This window comes from Amblyraja radiata, chromosome 38 (genome assembly GCF_010909765.2).
Source record: "Amblyraja radiata isolate CabotCenter1 chromosome 38, sAmbRad1.1.pri, whole genome shotgun sequence".
Classification (NCBI taxonomy): domain Eukaryota; kingdom Metazoa; phylum Chordata; class Chondrichthyes; order Rajiformes; family Rajidae; genus Amblyraja; species Amblyraja radiata.
Genome location: NC_045993.1, coordinates 15,097,646 through 15,115,222, shown reverse-complemented (window position 1 = coordinate 15,115,222; position 17,577 = coordinate 15,097,646). Strand labels below are relative to the sequence as shown.

The following is a 17,577-nucleotide window of genomic DNA, read 5'->3' as shown; positions in this document are numbered from 1 at the left end:
AACATGAATTACAAAAGGTTAGCAGACAGGTGTGATAAGGAGTTTGGAATGTTGGCATGTTGGAATGGACAGAGGAAAGTTGGGGCGGAACCCTCGTAATTCCGGGGATGAGGGTTATTGCACACGTAGCTAAAGATGTAGGATTCACATTCTTGGAAGCTTAGAAGAATGTGATCTTAAAGAGTCAGAGAGTCATAGAATCAAAGGCCTAAAGAGCTCAGGAACAGACCCTTCGACTCGCCTTGTCCATGCTGACCAAGTTGGCATGCTGGTCTGATCCTCTCCAGCTCTGGTAGTTCATTCCAGACATGGATTATCATCTGAATTAAGAAGTTGCCCCTAGATTCATTCTTAAATCCCTCTCCTCTCATCTGAAGCTTCCAGCTTGTGTAAAAGACTGTGAGCGTTCACTTTATCAATGCCCCTCATTTTGTATATCTCAGTCAGATGACTGAGCCTCCTACACTGCAAAGAAAAAATGCCCCCGCCTATCCAGTTTCTCCTTATCACTCAAGCCCTCCAGTTCTGGTAATATCTTCTGGAATCCTTTTTGCGCCCATTCGAATGAGATCTTTCTATAGTAGAGCAACCAGTACACAGTATCCACATGTGGCCTTACCAACAACCTTTAAAATTGCAAATATATTCTTTACTCAATGCCCTGCCCAAAGAAGGCATTTGGCATACTTACCTTCTTCACCACTAACTAGCTCTGTCACCACTTTCAGGGAACCAGATACCTGTACCACTAGATCTCTCTGTTCTACAGTAAACTCTAGGACCCAACCATTTACTATATGAGTTCTACAATGGTTTAACTTACTAAAACGCAATACTTCATACTTGCCCAAGTTAAGTTCCATACTCCATTCATTGGCCCACTTTCCCAGTTCATCTAGAACCTGTTGTGATCTTAGATAACCTTCTTCACTGTACATGATACCAATAATTTTGGTGTCGTAAAACAGAGAACTACACTACATGAACAAGCCCTTCAGCCCACAATGTCTCTGCTGAACATGATGCAAAAACCACCAATTATCTACATCTGTATGCCTATCCAAAGTCTTTTAAATGGCACTAATGTATCTGTATCAATGACCATCACCAGCAGCTTGTTCCAAGTACTCTCCATCCTCCGTGTAAAAAAACCTGCCCCATATATCTCCTTTGAACTTTGCTCCTCTCAGCTTAATGCTATGCCCTCTTGTATTTGATTTTTCCATCCTAGGAAAGAGATTCTGACTGTCTACCCTACCTATGCCTATCATAATTTTATATACTTCTATCAGGTCTCCCCGCAACCTCTGGGATTCCAGAGAAAACAATTCAAGACTGTCTGACCTCTTACTGTCGAAATATCAAGCTGTACAAACTAATGGTACAGTCTGATTGCCATCTGCAGGAAGGATGTGGGAAAAGTACAGAAAGTGCAGAAGAGATTCATCAGGATATTGTCAGGAATGGAGGAATAGAGTTATAAGAATTGCATAAACTGGTTTTATTCTTACTGTAATGTAGAAGGCTGAGATTACCTTTTACCGGTTTATCAAATAAAGTGAAGAATGGATAGGATAGATGTTGGTCTTTTTCTCATAGCAGAGGACTCTAGAACTAGAGGGTACAGGTTTAAGGTGAGAAGTGAAGTTAATGGAGATCTGAGGCCTAAAGTTTTATCTGGAATAAACTGCCGGTGGAGATGGTGGCGGCAGATACAATAACAACTGTTAAAAGGCAGTTAGGTAGGAACTTGGATAGTAAAGGAGTAATGGGATATAGGACTATTGTGGGCTAATGGGGTTAACGTAGATGGGCATCACAGTCAGTATGGATGAGTTGTGCCACAGCGGCCTGTTTCTGTGCGATTGCACAACTCTGATTCTTGCAATGGCAGTTTGAGATTACACATGGCCAGAAACAGAATATTGCAATGGTCTTTGGGGATATTAAAAGAAAGGATACGACCATGAAACATTAGAAAATAAATGAGAAAATGGTTTAAATCAATATGCTGTGCACAATGTGTCTGTAGGTCATTGAGCACTGAGGTGATTGAAACGTTAAAAAGTTCAGATCTATTATTATTTAACAGGCAAAACTGGGTGATATCAGCATCTCACATTAATTGTTAATATTCATCTTAAATAAACCTTGAATTCCTAAATTATACTCATAAAACAATGATTAACGTAAAGAAGGTTTTATCCAATACCACTGGTCTGGAATAGATGGTGCATCACTTTAAATATGCTTTCCATTATATTAAACTGGTAATTCAATGCCAAAGAACTTAATAAACACATTAAACAAGGCAATCACTAGCTCGGAGCAAACATGTTGTAAATTAATCATTGTCCATTAAACATCGGTTTTGCTTATCATAAATAATGTTGGTTTACATACCCTCTTTTCAGGAAAATCGTCATCATCTTCCTCAATAACCTCTCTCTCTGAAAGGATTGTATCTCCGGTGATATCATCAGTTTCCTACAAGAAAATACATGAAGCTGACAGGATTACTGACAGAATGAGAAATATCAGTACCAGATAATACCAGATACCTCAATACCAGATAACTGTGATTTTGATGTTAAAGAGTGATTCATGTTATCAGATTAATTGTCTGATATAATTAGTATTGATATCATATGGTAGGGAATTGAAGAATGCAGTTGAACAGAGGTATCTGGGAATAACCGTGCATAGTTCCTTGAAGGTGGAATCTCATATAGATAGGGTGGTAAAGAAAGCTTTTGGTATGCTAGCCTTTATAAATCAGAGCATTAAGTATAGAAGCTGGGATGTAATGTTAAAATTGTACAAGGCATTGGTGAGACCAAATCTGGAGTATGGTGTACAATTTTGGTCGACCAATTATAGGAAGGATGTCAACAAAATAGAGAGAGTACAGAGGAGATTTACTAGAATGTTGCCTGGGTTTCAACAACTAAGTTACAGAGAAAGGTTGAATAAGTTAGGTCTTTATTCTCTGGAGCGCAGAAGGTTAAGGGGGGACTTGATAGAGGTCTTTAAAATGATGAGAGGGATAGACAAAGTTGATGTGGATAAGCTTTTCCCTTTGAGAATAGGGAAGATTCAAACAAGAGGACATGACTTCAGAATTAAGGGACAGAAGTTTAGGGGTAACATGAGGGGGAACTTCTTTACTCAGAGAGTGGTAGCGGTGTGGAATGAGCTTCCAGTGGAAGTGGTGGAGGCAGGTTCGTTGGTATCATTTAAAAATAAATTGGATAGGCATATGGATGAGAAGGGAATGGAGGGTTATGGTATGAGTGCAGGCAGGTGGGACTAAGGGAAAATAATTGTTCGGCACGGACTTGTAGGGCCGAGATGGCCTGTTTCCGTGCTGTAATTGTTATATGGTTATATATATACAAATAAAAGCAAAATAGCAGAAACTACTGTTAATCTTTCATTTAGCAAAGTCAATCCTCGTGTAAATGTGCAGATGCAGCTAAAAAAGACACAAAGCTTCTGGTGGGGAACATTTGGATGGTTTTGTGGGAACACACCCATACACACATTTCCTTCTGAAGTTGGGAATAACCATGGCATTTTCATTCAGGTCTGTTGTCAAGTCCTTGAAAACTGCCCCATCGATCTACCGATGCCAAGCAAACCTGCAGCCGTTCCTCTGCCTTGCCTGACCAGCTGTGTCAGACAATCCTCAGCACTCCTCAGTTGCTGCCTGTATGCTAGAAGGAGCATAGTCAGGTGGGTTAGAATTCCCAAAGTGAGGGCAAGGGATGGAGTTATAGGCATCTCTGATGTTGGGATAGCAGTGGTTGAGAGTCTTTGATTCTCTGGTACTACAGGACACATGCTGTTGATACTTTGGAAGTGATTTCTTCAAGCTGCCCTTGTTGAAGTATCAGCTACTTCAAGCTGCCCTTTTTGAAGTACCATGATAGGAAAGGCATCGGAGCAAGCAAGGTGACCAAAACTAAACACAATACTCCAAGTGTGGCCTTGCCAATGTTTTGTATAACTGTCCCAACTTCTGTGCTCAATTCCCTGACTAATCCGGCATGTCAATTGATCGAAGTTCAGAATTGGCTTGTTTCAGTAAGGAGGGAGGGCTAAGGATGGCAAAGTACGCAACCTTAGATGATCAAAGGGTTTGTAAAATTGAGAGAATCCACAAAATTAAAAACTGGTGAGCCTCAAGTCATTGGTAGGGAAGCAATTGGAGAAGTTTCCTCAGGATAGGATTTACTCCCATTTGGACGATAATGGGTTAATTGAGGACAGTCAGCATGGTTTTGTACATGGCAGGTCATGTCTTACTAATTTGATTGAGTTTTATGAAGAGGTGACTAAAGTGATCGATAAGAGTAGTGTAGGATGTTGTCTACATGGATAAGGCATTTGATGAGGTCTCCTGTGGTAGTCAAAGAAGATTAAGATGCATGGTAGTCCAGAAGATAAAGATGCAAGGGATTAATGGTGACTTGGTCATATGGATTTGGAATTGGCTTACCGATAGAAGACAAAAGGTTGAGGTTGAAAGACAATAGTTAGGCTGCAGGTCTGCGACCAGTTGAGTTCTGCAGGGATCTGTGCTGGGACCGCTGATGTTTGTGATATATATGTAAATTTATATGGATTGGAATAAACAGGGACATTATTCACAATATCCAAGACAATATCTATCCTTAAGCCAATAGTGTTAAAGACATATTAGTGTCTTGGCCAGTCATTTTGAAGTTCTGAGGGAGCCTCTGCTACATTATAACAGTGCTTACACTTCAACTATGACTCTTTGTTTGTAAAATGCTTTGCCCATTCTAGAAGTGATGTGAATGTTATTATAGAAATGCTAATCTCTTCTAAATATGTAAATATGATACTGTATAGTAAATCTGAAAACAATTACAAGGATGTTGCCAGGACTCCAGGGCCCGAACAATAAGGAGATGTTGAACCTTATTTCTAATGTTGGATGAGTTGGACTGTTTCTGTGCTGCATCATTCCTTGACTATATTGAATACAAAAGCAAGGAAGAGATGCTAAATATTTACAGGTCTCTCCACAGAATTCAAGGAATTTTGTGCCCATTCCTGGACACCATACAGTGGACATAAGGACTTTTAATAAAATAATATCAGTAAAGATGGGTTTTATTAATGTGGACAATGAAAATGTTCTCGTGTTTGCTTTATAACAGAGACGTTTACCAAGGAAATGCCAAGCAGAGATGTTCATATTTCAGGAGAGTTTGACCATGCTGAGAAAAAACTGATTCCTCTTGCAGGTGGAGATCATAGATTTAAAAGTTGTCAGTTTCTATGACTTTAATGTCTATCTGCAAAGAATTCATTAAGGGGCTGTCCCACTTGGGCAATCTAATTGGCGAGTTCAGAAAAGTTTAGGTGGGTTTAAAAAAATGTCATGTTGAAGACCTCCTTCGACTATGTAGAAGGACCTCCTTCGACTATGTTGAAGACTAACTTCGGGAAAATTGGACTCAGAATAGTGGAGAGTGAAGACGACCTCCTTCGACCTCCCTTCGACTATGATGAAGACTATCTACGACTACCTTCGACTATCCTCGATTACCTACGACTAACATGCCGACCTACTATGACCTCCTACGACTAAACCTACGAGTAAAAAAAGTATCAAATTTTCCAACGGCACCTTTTTTTACTCGTCGGCATTTTTCAACATGATGAAAGATACACCGCGTCCTAGCTGAGGACTCGAGTACACGGGGACTGCTCTCGAGCATGAAGGAGAGTTAAGGGCCTGTCCCACTTTCACGACCTAATTCACGACCTCTGCCGAGTTTGTCCTTGTCTCATACTCGCAAGCATGGTCGTTGGTAGGTCGTAGCAGGCCGTGATGATAGTCGTAGGTACTCGTAGCATCAAGTAAGTCGGGCGTTTTTCTAGCATGATGAAAAATGTCCACGAGTAAAAAAGGTTGTGAATTAGGTCATGAAAGTGGGACAGGCCCATTACAAAGACCTCCTACGACCTCATGTCGACCATGCTACGAGTATGAGTCGAGGGCAAACTCGCGGATTAGGTCGCCCAAGTGGGACAGCCCCTTCGTGATGGATTCTTAGAACAGCTTGTATTGGAGCCAACCAGGGAGAAGGCATTTCTGGATTTAGTGTTAAGTAATGAACCGGATTTGATAAAGGACCTCGAGGTTAATGAGCCATTAGGAGGCAGTGACCATAAAATGGTCAGGTTTAATCTACACTTGGAGAGGGAGACGGGTAGATCGGAGGTGTCAGTGTTGCAATTGAATAAAGGTGACTATGAGGCCATGAGGGAGGAGCTGGCCAAAGTTGACTGGAAAGATACACTAGCAGGGATGACAGTGGAACAAAAATGGCAGGTATTTCTAGGAATAATACAGAAGGTGCAGGATCAGTTCATTCCTAGGAGGAAGAAAGATTCCAAGGGGAGAAAGGGACGACCATGGCTGACCAGGGACACCAGGGACAGTATGAAAAATAAGCGAAGAAGTACAACGTAGCAAAGATGAGCGGGAAGCAAGAGGATTGGGTAATGTTTAAAGAACAACAGAAGCTAACCAAAAAGACAATACGGGAAGAAAGGTACGAAGGTAAGCTAACCAAGAATATAAAGCAGGATATTAAAAGCTTCTTTTGGTATGTGAAGAGGAAAAAATTAGTTAAGACCAAAGTTGGACCCTTGAAGACCGAAAAAGGTGAATTTATTATGGAGTACAAGGAAATGGCAGATGAGTTGAACAGGTACTTTGGATCTGTCTTCACTAAGGAGGGCACAAACAATCTTCCTGATATAGTAATGGCCAGAGGATCTGGGGTGACAGAGGAACAAGCATGCCCTGAACTCTTGTCTCACACTTTTAAAAGTATCCCACTCTCCGGACATTCCTTCGCCCTACTCCAATCAACTCTAACAAGTTACTTTCTAAGTTGGCCTTGTCCCAATTCAGAATTTTAACTTGCGGACCCGCATTGACTTTATCCACAACTATTTTTAACATTTCAGAATGGCAGGCAGTGACAAGTGGGATACCGCAAGGCTCGGTGCTGAGACCGCAGCTATTTTCAATATACATCAATGATTTGGATGAAGGGATTCAAAGTAACATTAGCAAATTTGCAGATGACACAAAGCTGGGTGGCAGTGTGAACTGTGAGGAGGATGCTGTGAGAATGCAGGGTGACTTGGACAAGTTGGGGGAGTGGGCAGATGCATGGCAGATGAAGTTTAATGCGGATAAATGTGAGGTTATCCACTTTGGTACCAAAAACAGGAAGGCAGATTACTATCTAAATGGCGTCAAGTTGGGAAAAGGGGAAGTACAACGGGATCTGGGGGTCCTTGTACCTCAGTCTATTAAAGTAAGCATGCAGGTACAGCAGGCCTTTATAACAAGAGGAATCAAATATAAGAGCTAAGAGGTCCTTCTGCAGTTGTACAGAGCCCTAGTGAGACCACACCTGGAGTATTGTGTGCAGTTTTGGTCCTCTAATTTGAGGAAGGACATTCTTGCTATTGAGGGACTGCAGCGTAGGTTTATAAGGTTAATTCCCAGAATGGCGGGAGATGTCATATGCTGAGAGAATGGAGCAGCTGGGCTTGTACACTCTGGAGTTTAGAAGGTTCAGAGGGAATCTCATTGAAAGAAAGATAAGATTGTTAAGGGTTTGGACACGCTAGAGGCAGGAAACATGTTCCCGATGTTGGGGGAGTTCAGAACCAGGGGCCACAGTTTAAGAATAAGGAGTAAGCCATTTAGAACGGAGACAAGGAAACACTTTTTTTCACAGAGAGTGGTGAGTCTGTGGAATTTTCTGCCCCAGAGGGCGGTGGAGGCAGGTTCTCTGGATGCTTTCAAGAGAGAGCTAGATAGGGCTTTTAAAAATAGCGGAGTCACGGGTTATGGGGAGAAGGCAGGAACGGGATACTGATTGGGGATGATCAGCCATGATCACATTGAATGGCGGTGCTGGCTCGAAGTGCCGAATGGCCTACTCCTGCACCTATTGTCTATTGTCTATTAAGGGATTTACGTGGCTACAAAGCACCCCACAGCATCAGCAATTCTCCATAGTGAATGTACGTAGCACATTTGGTAGCAAAAAAGACTGCTTCAGATGCTCGTTCATGCATAGTGGCATTACACCATGCTTCTGTTCACAGGGTGGAAGGGGTCGTGTTTGGGGAAGGTGGGCTTTTCAGATCACACCTGTGGTACTGTAGACAGACTGTCAAAAAATTATAGCAGGATCTTGAACAGCTGGGCAGTTAGGCTGAGCAATGGCTAAAGGAGTTTAGAGTCAAAGGTACACAAAAATGCTGGAGAAACTCAGCGGGTGCAGCAGCATCTATGGAGCGAAGAAAATAGGCGACGTTTCGGACCGAAACCCTTCTTCAGACTGATGGGGGGTGGGGGGGGAGAAGGAAGGAAAAAGGGAGGAGGAGGAGCCCGAGGGCGGGGGGATGGGAGGAGACAGCTCGAGGGTTAAGGAAGGGGAGGAGACAGCAAGGGCTAGCAAAATTGGGAGAATTCAATGTTCATGCCTACCGGACGCAAGCAACCCAGGCGGAATATGAGGTGCTGTTCCGCCAATTTCCGGTGTTGCTCACTCTGGCAATGGAGGTGACCCAGGACAGAGTGGTCGGATTGGGAATGGGAGGGGGAGTTGAAGTGCTGAGCCACCGGGAGTTCAGGTAGGTTATTGCGGACTGAGCGGAGGTGTTCGGCGAAACGATCGCCCAACCTCCGCTTAGTCTCACCGATGTAAATCAGCTGACATCTAGAGCAGCGGATGCAGTAGATGAGGTTGGAGGAGATACAGGTGAACCTTTGTCGCACCTGGAACGACTGCTTGGGTCCTTGAATGGAGTCGAGGGGGGAGGTGAAGGGACAAGTGTTGCATTTCTTGCGGTTACAACGGAATGTGCCCAGGGAGGGGGTGGTACGGGAGGGAAGGGAAGAATTGACAAGGGAGTTGCGGAGGGAGCGGTCTTTGCGGAAGGCAGACATGGGGGGAGATGGGAAGATGTGGCGAGTGGTGGGGTCACGTTGGAGGTGGCGGAAATGGCGGAGGATTATTTGTTGTATTTGCCGGCTGGTGAGGTGAAAGGTGAGGACTAGGGGGACTCTGCCCTTGTTGCGAGTGCGGGGATGGGGAGAGAGAGCAGTGTTGCGGGGTATGGATGAGACCATGGTGCGAGCCTCATTTTTTTATTTTTTTTTATTTAGCCTTTATTTAACCAGGAGAAGTCTCATTGAGATTAAAAATCTCTTTTACAAGAGAGTCCTGGCCAAGACAGGCAGCAGCACAGTTCCAGTTACAGACAATAATTTAAAAACAACAGAGAACATATAAATAGAGTCACAGTCAGAACATCATCAAACAAAGCATGTACAGACAGAAGAGCCCGCTTCAACATCATTAAGAAGGGATTTAAATCTGTTTATAGAAACCAGCTCCTTAAGTTTCAGTTCATTCTGCAGCTGGTTCCATGCGAAGGGAGCAGCATAACTAAATGCCCTTTTCCCCAGTTCAGTACGGACTTTAGGTACAGTTAGTAAGAACAAGTCCTCAGAGCGCTGATAAGTTCCTGTGCTTTTTCGAATTACATACTTCTGCAGGTATGAAGGAAGAACACCGAGGATAGTCTTATAAATAAGGATATGCCAATGATGGAGTCTGCGGGTGGACAGGGCAATCCATCCAACTTGAGCATACAAAGTGCAGTGGTGCGTGAGGGTTTTAAAATTAGTAACAAATCTCAGTGCTCCGTGGTAGACCGTGTCCAAAGACTGTAGGCATTTTGAAGATGCATTCATATATAAAACATCACCATAGTCCAACACAGACATAAACGTTGCAGCAACAAGTCTTTTTTTGGCTTCAAAAGAAAAACAAGATTTGTTTCTAAAGTAAAAACCTAATTTTATCTTTAGTTTTTCACAAGTTGATGAATATGAGGTTTAAAAGAGAGAGAATCGTCAATTATAATTCCCAGATATTTATATTGAGACACAGATTCAACCACAGAGCCCTGCAAAGTGGTGATAGGAGGGAGGTCCGAGGGCTTTGATTTAGCTTTAGTGAACAGCATGAGCTTTGTCTTGTCAGCATTTAAAACAAGTTTTAAATCACACAGGTTACGTTGCACAGTGTTAAAAGCAGTTTGGAGCTGACAGAGAGCCTGATTTGGGGTAGACGCAGAGCAATTTATCACTGTGTCGTCAGCATAAAAGTGAAAATTTGCGTTCGGAGCTTTATGATCTAGACTATTAATATAAATAGTAAATAATAAAGGTCCTAGAACCGATCCCTGTGGCACACCCTTGGATACATTAAGAGAGCTAGAAGTAATACCTTCTGCTCGCACACACTGGGATCTGCCTGATAGATAGTTTTTAAACCAACAGACAGCTTGATCAGACAAACCGATGCTGCATAGTCTTTGTAACAATAAGGCATGATCCACAGTATCGAAAGCCTTTGATAGGTCAACGAAAAGGGCTGCACAGTGTTGCTTATTGTCTAAAAATTCAATAAAATCATTTACTACTTTTAAAGCAGCTGTTGACGTACTATATTTTTTCCTAAAACCAGATTGAAATTCAGATAAAATACTGTTAGTTGATAAAAAGTCCTTCAGTTGTTGGTTTACAATGGATTCCAGCACCTTAATTAAAACAGACAGTTTGGAGATGGGCCTATAGTTGTTTAGCACAGTGGGGTTCCCACCCTTTTAACAGTGGGAGAACAAAGGCAGATTTCCAAATAAGGGGAATTTCGTTTGTCTTCAGGGATAGATTAAAAAGATAAGTCAGAGGCAATGCAATAAAATCAGCGGCTAACTTTAGGAAGTAAGGCTCAAGGTTGTCTGGACCTGCCGATTTTTTTGTGTCTAAACATCTCAGGGCCTTATGCACCTCTGAAAGTGTAACAGCGTCAAAAGTAAAGGCTTGTCCCTCAAAAAAACAACTACTATCAGAGCAAGCAGAGGAGCCTTGAGCTGTGTTTTGAGAGTTGAAAAGTGAACCAGAGGCAATGAAATGCTCATTAAAACAACCAAGCATGTCAGCCTTTTCATAAATTTGGGTAGAGTCTTTGACAATGCATGGAGGTAGCTCAATAACATTTTTATTTCCAGTTATTGATTTAATGGTTTTCCAGAATTTCAACGGATTGTTTAGGTTATTCGAAGTTTCAGTAAGGAAATTATCAGCTTTGGCTTTTCTAATTGCAACTGTGCTTGCATTTCGCAGCTGCCTAAAGAGCAACCAGTCTGATCCAAGACCAGTACTCCTGGCTTTAGACCATGCCACATTGCGCTCATGGAGTAAAATGGATAACTCTGACGTGAACCATGCATTATCCCTGCCCCTTATTCTATACTTCCTAATCCTAATTCTATACTTCCTAATACACTCATCTATGGTGGCGGAGGGGAATCCCCGTTCCCTGAAAAGCGAGGACATTTTCGATGCCCTGGTGTGGAACGTCTCATCCTGGGAACAGATGCGGCGTAGGCGGAGGAATTGGGAGTAGGGGATGGAGTCTTTACAGGGGGCAGGGTGGGAAGACGTGTAGTCCAGATAGCCATGTGAGTCAGTTGGTTTGTAGTGTATGTCGATCAGAAGTCTGTCCCCTGCGATGGAGATTAGAGTCAAAACTGTTTCATTGTCATATGTGTTGAAATGGAACAATGGCGTTCTTGCTTGCAGCAGCAACAGCGCAACAGGTTTCGAAACACAGTACTCAATAGATGATATAATAACAACAAAACTTTCAATAAAGAAAAAACCCAAATATAGTGCAAAAACAAAACAAAGCCCAAAGTCCCCAGTGCAACCCAGGCAGTTCATTGTTTAGTTGGAGTTTGTTGTGTGCAATAGTCTGATGGTTATTGCACAGAAATAGCCCCTTCGGTCAAACTCACCCATGCCGAGCAAGATGCCCATATTTAATAGTTTGGCCCATATCCCTCTAAACTTTCCTACCAAGTGTCCCTGTCCAATTATTTTCAAGTTGTTATTGTACCTGCCCCAACTACCTCCTCTGGCAAACTCGTTCCATATAGATGTAGCCACCACCTTCTTTATCAAAATGTTGCCCCTCAGGTTCCTACACATTTCTTTCCTACCCACCTTAAACCTATGTTCTCTGATTCTTGATTCTCTTGCTACGATTTGGGGCCTGAGCAATAGGGAGAAGTTGAGCACGTTAGGACTTTATTGCGGGAGGCCAGGAACACAGGAGGCTGAGGGAAGATCTTATAGAGGTTTATAAAATCATGAGGGAAATAGATAGGATGAATCAACAGAAACCTTTTACCCAGCGTAAGGGAATCAAGAACTAGAGAACATGGGTTTATGGTGAGAGTGGAAAGATTTAATAGGAACCTGAGGGGCAACTTTTTCACCAAACATTTTTACCAATTGTAGTAAATATAATCACAAGTAAAATAACTATCAAAGTCTCCTATATTATCCTAATCACGTTTTGGCTGTATAGCACCAGGAAATGAGATGAAAACTACAGTGCTGATTTTACTTATACTGTTTACTTGACACCAATCACATCAATATGATCTTTGATTACCTTATCAATTTTTTCATATTTGTGGAAAATTTTGTCTCCAACCAACTCTTCTTCATTCTCCTCATCATGATAATTCAAGGGAAGGCTGTCAAAGTCAACCACCTTCACAAAACCATCTGACTCACTTTTAGCCTCCTGAAAAGTGACACAATATTCACACAATGAACAGAATAATATTTATAGCTTGTGATATCACCAATACAATAAAATTATTAATCAATATAATTATTCAGATTGAAGAAGGGTCTCAACCCGAAACGTCACCTATACATTCGCACCAGAGATGCTGCCTCACCCGCTGAGTTTCTCCAGCATTTTTGTCTATCTTTCATTTGTCATTGGTCTTTTAATTTAGAGGTTTTTGGTTTCAATTCAGTTGACAGCATTGCAGCACCTAATAAAACCAATGTTTCAGGATGTACTGTATATTATTGCTACGAAGGGCTAAAAGATAGTTGTAGATTGGTTTATGCATGCAATCAGTAGACGCATCAGCAGACCGCCTGATAGATATGGCAAATTTGTTTAACTTTAATGGCATGGGTGCTCACTATACTCACTCTTTAAGGGGGAAGGATGTAGATTGGTTTCTGCATGCAACCAATCATATATAGGTTAGCATCACTAATCCCGCCTTACTGTATCATTTATATTAGCACCCATTCCTATGCTACGCAGTTCGGTAGCAGACAGGAGTCAGTGACTACTAACATGCTGTCAAGTCTGTATGTGGATTAAAGATGATCTTAAGTTACGTGTTGTGTAGATCTCATATTTACAATAGTTTTACAGGGTTCCTCGATGAGACTATAGTTAAACACAATGGACTTCAGATACCAAGAAAATTGAAGTTTAGGGGGAACTTCTTTACTCAGAGAGTGGTAGCTGTGTGGAATGAGCTTCCAGTGGAAGTGGTGGAGGCAGGTTCGATTTTATCATTTAAAAATAAATTGGATAAGTATATGGACGGGAAAGGAATGGATGGTTATGGTCTGAGTGCAGGTAGATGGGACGAGGGGAGAATAAATGTTCGGCACGGACTAGAAGGGCCGAGATGGCCTGTTTCCGTGCTGTAATTGTAATATGTTATATGGTTAAAATTAAAACAGTTGTAACTTCATGAAATTTCATAGCACCACAGATTTGGAAGAGGGAATTAGGAGCAACACCAGCAAGTTTCCGGTTGACACAAAGCTGGGTGGCAGTGTGAGCTGTGAAGAGGATGTTAGGAGGTCGCTGGGTGACCTGGACAGGTTGAGTGAGTGGGAAGATGCGTGGCAGATGCAGTATAATATAGATAAATGTGAGGTTATCCACTTTGGCGGCAAAAACAAAGGGGCAGATTATTATCTCAATGGGGTTAGGTTAGGTAAGGGGGAGGTGCAGCGAGACATGGGCGTCCTTGTACTGAAAGTCACTGAAAGTTGGCTTACAGATACAGCAGGCAGTGAAGAAAGCTAATGGAATGTACACAAAAATGCTGGAGAAACTCAGCGGGTGCAGCAGCATCTATGGAGCGAAGGAAATAGGCAACGTTTCGGGCCGAAACCCTTCTTCAGACTGATGGAAAGTTGATGGAATGTTGGCCTTCATAACAAGAGGATTTCAGTATAGGAGTAAAGAGGTTTTTCTACAGTTGTATAGGGCTCTGGTGAGACCACATCTGAAGTATTGTGTACAGTTTTGGTCTCCTAATTTGAGGAAGGACATCCTTATGATTGAAGCAGTGCAGCGTAGGTTCACGAGATTGATCCCTGGGATGGCGGGACTGTCATATGAGGAAAGATTGAAAAGACTAGGTCTTTACCTCAGTCTTAAATGACCTCCCCTTTATTCTAAGACTGTGGCCCCTGGTTCTGGACTCGCGCCAAATTGGGAACATGTTTCCTGCATCTAGCTTGTCCAGTCCTTTTATAATTTTATATGTTTCTATAAGACACCCCCTCATCCTTCTAAACTCCAGTGAATACAAGCCTAGTCTTTTCAATCTTTCCTCATATGACAGTCCCGCCCATCCCAGGGATCAATCTCATGAACCTATGCTGCACTGCTTCAATCATAAGGGTTTTAGAAGGATTAGGGGGGATCTTATAGAAACATGTAAAATTATAAAAGGACTGGCCAAGCTAGATGCAGGAAAAAATTTCCCAATGTTGGGCGAGTCCAGAACCAGGGGCCACAGTCTTAGAATAAAGGGGAGGGCATTTAAGACTGAGGTGAGAAAAAATGTTTTCACCCAGAGAGTTGTGAATTTATGGAATTCCCTGCCACAGAGGGCAGTGGAGGCCAAGTCACTGGATGGATTTAAGAGAGAGTTAGATAGAGCTCTAGGGGCTAGTGGAGTCAAGGGATATGGGGAGAAGGCAGGCACGGGTTATTGATAGGGGACGATCAGCCATGATCACAATGAATGGCGGTGCTGGTTCGAAGGGCCGAATGGCCTCCTCCTGCACCTATTTTCTATGTTTCTAAAGCTCAGTGGTTGTCCCTCATTCTTTGAAAACTTTTCAACTGGAATGTGTGCAGTTCCCTTTTGAATCTTAGTGTTAAATTTGTTTCCAGATAATAGCACTTTCCAGATTACAATTCACTGCACAACAAAATCTAACACAAATTATCTTAAATCTGGTCATTGCCCCACTGCCATTGAAATCTGTTACTCCTTATTTACACTGCAATAATATTTCAGAAATCTGAACACCTCGATTGGATCTCCACAATCTCGCCTCAATGGAAAAAATCCCAATCACCTGCTTTCCTCAACAGAACTGAAGTCCCACATCCCTGCAAACATGCGATTAAATCTGTTGCTGGCTTTATTCCATTTATTGTGGCATGCAAAAACATTAAAATCATCTACTTCCAGATCATTAAAATCTATCTTAAAACTTCCCTCAACTTTCTACCAATCAGACACCCTACCCTGTTAGTGCCATCAATTTTCAATTCTTCAGCTAGTTTGCTGTTGGATCCTACATTCATCACATTACTTTAACCCTTGTATTGCCCAATTCACTTGATACCGCTCAAGTATCCTTGAGTTAGCGATGGGAAGAATTTTAAATCAGTGGACACTATGTATGGTTCGTGTTAATGTTATTGTGATTTCTCATCTAGTTTGTGTAACGATGGCTGTGACAGTAGAGGTGCTGTGGTCAGGTAGCCCTGCTCCATTGTGATGTGGCCAGAGTGCGGTTCTGCCATTGGGCAGCTCTTGCGAGGTCATAAAGTGGACTTTGTGACAACAGTTTGGATTAACTGAAAGTGATCTCGGAGACTAATGAAGGGATATGGTGGGATAAGGTAAGGTAGAATTCCGACAAGGCTGATACCCAACTACAAGAAGGCCTTTCTCAGTCGGAATAATTCCCTCCTTCCCTCCATCAGTAAAACAAAATAAAATGGATGTCACCAGTCCTCCAGTTAGGTCACAATTCAAATAAAATCACAGTAAAATGAGAGTTTTATACCAACAACAATCATTTGGGAGTAAATTGATACCTACAGATAGCCATTTCATTGGGTGTAAGTTCTTTAAAATATTAAATATATGAACTCTTGTAAATCTCAAGCCTTAGAACGAGTGAGTCACCCCTTTGCCACCCCTCAAACATTACCCTGGTCACTCTGTTGTACACTGAAGGTTTTGAATTACGTTGCATTAATTCTATCACTTCTGGGCCAATTTTTGTGGCATTTGGGTTGACAGTAATCAAGCTGGTTCTATATGAGTCCACACTGACACATGCGGCCGGACTGAGACCACTGTTTCTACATATTCAGTAACAGATTTCGTTCTCTACTCCAACCATCTGCCCCGCAGTTTTGTCCATGTCCAACAGAAAATGCTATTTTTCCCGCTCTCCCCCTCACTTACCAAGGCGGCGGGAGCGGCTGTGACGAGGAAAGGTAGGCAGAACAGTACAGCCAGATGCAGCATCATTGCTTGTGCAGCGGCGGAGCCACACCAGAGTTTATTCCCTTCAGCTCTGGGCTTATTTATTCCGAGAGTTTGAATGATGCACGCCGCGTGGGTTACAGAATCAGCCACTATGGCTCTGGCCTGTCCCGTTCTGCTCATTTCCCTCTCACTATCCAGTCGCCTGACGTGACAGAGGAGATAGCTGGTCTCCTGGCAACACCCGTACACACAGCGGGATCAACATCAGACGCTGCCGCAAACAGCGAACAGCCCACGCAGCGTCCGTGGAGAGACTAGCAGCGCCAGCGCTTCCTCCTCAAAACGGATGGCAGGCCCGAAACGTTGGCTGTTTTTCTTAATGTTGTACAGGAGGCACTGCATTCTTACTGTTGATACTGCTTGACCTGCTGAGTTTTTCTAGAATTTTTAAAACATTTTATTTTCAATTTTAAGCATTTTCATTTTTTGTTTTTATCACAAAAAAACGTAGACGGTGTTCTACCTGCCACTCGTCACTGATCCATTGTGTATCATTTCACTGAGGAAAGAAATTTAAGTGTTTATAAAATGAAAAATATGCTAATGTACAGGAGACATCTAGAGCCAAGCTGCAATGTCAACATGCACAGGACCAGATCAATGAAATCCTAACTTGCTGCAGCTTTATAGGCCCATTAATACAACAGCACAGCAAATAAACATGCAATACATTATCATTTATTCTAGATAAACCCGGCGATACTAGTCAAACCAAAGTATATAGAGCAATTTTAGTAGTGCAAAGTCGATAGTAGTTCAGTGTTGAAATAAAGTTATGTTTAGGTTTGAGCAGGCTGGTTCAAGAACCAGATGGCAGATGGGACGAGGCTTCATGAACCTGGAGGTCACGGTTCTCAGCTTCTTCCTGATGGTGCTAGCAAGATGAGAGCACAGTGATGGAGTGGGTCTTTGATGATATTTAGCTGCCTTTTGAGGCAGTGCCTCCTGTACATTTCTTCGATGGTGGGGAGTTAAGTACCTGGGATGGACTGGGCAGAGTTGACAAATCTCTAG

The 17,577-nt window shown here is 42.4% G+C and overlaps 1 protein-coding gene across 1 annotated transcript in view; it reads right to left on the bottom strand.

Moving 5' to 3' along the window:
• Positions 1 to 16,759, bottom strand: part of dkkl1 (dickkopf like acrosomal protein 1) — a 30,845-nt gene extending 14,086 nt beyond the window's left edge. Inside the window, exons 1-3 of the mRNA XM_033013190.1 lie at positions 16,480 to 16,759; positions 12,603 to 12,737; positions 2,404 to 2,487 (exon numbers count right to left, since the gene is read on the bottom strand). Coding sequence (XP_032869081.1) covers positions 2,404 to 2,487; positions 12,603 to 12,737; positions 16,480 to 16,683 — 423 coding nt within the window. The 5' untranslated portion in view covers positions 16,684 to 16,759. The remainder of the gene's footprint in view (positions 1 to 2,403; positions 2,488 to 12,602; positions 12,738 to 16,479) is intronic.
• Positions 16,760 to 17,577: the final 818 nt, after the last annotated feature.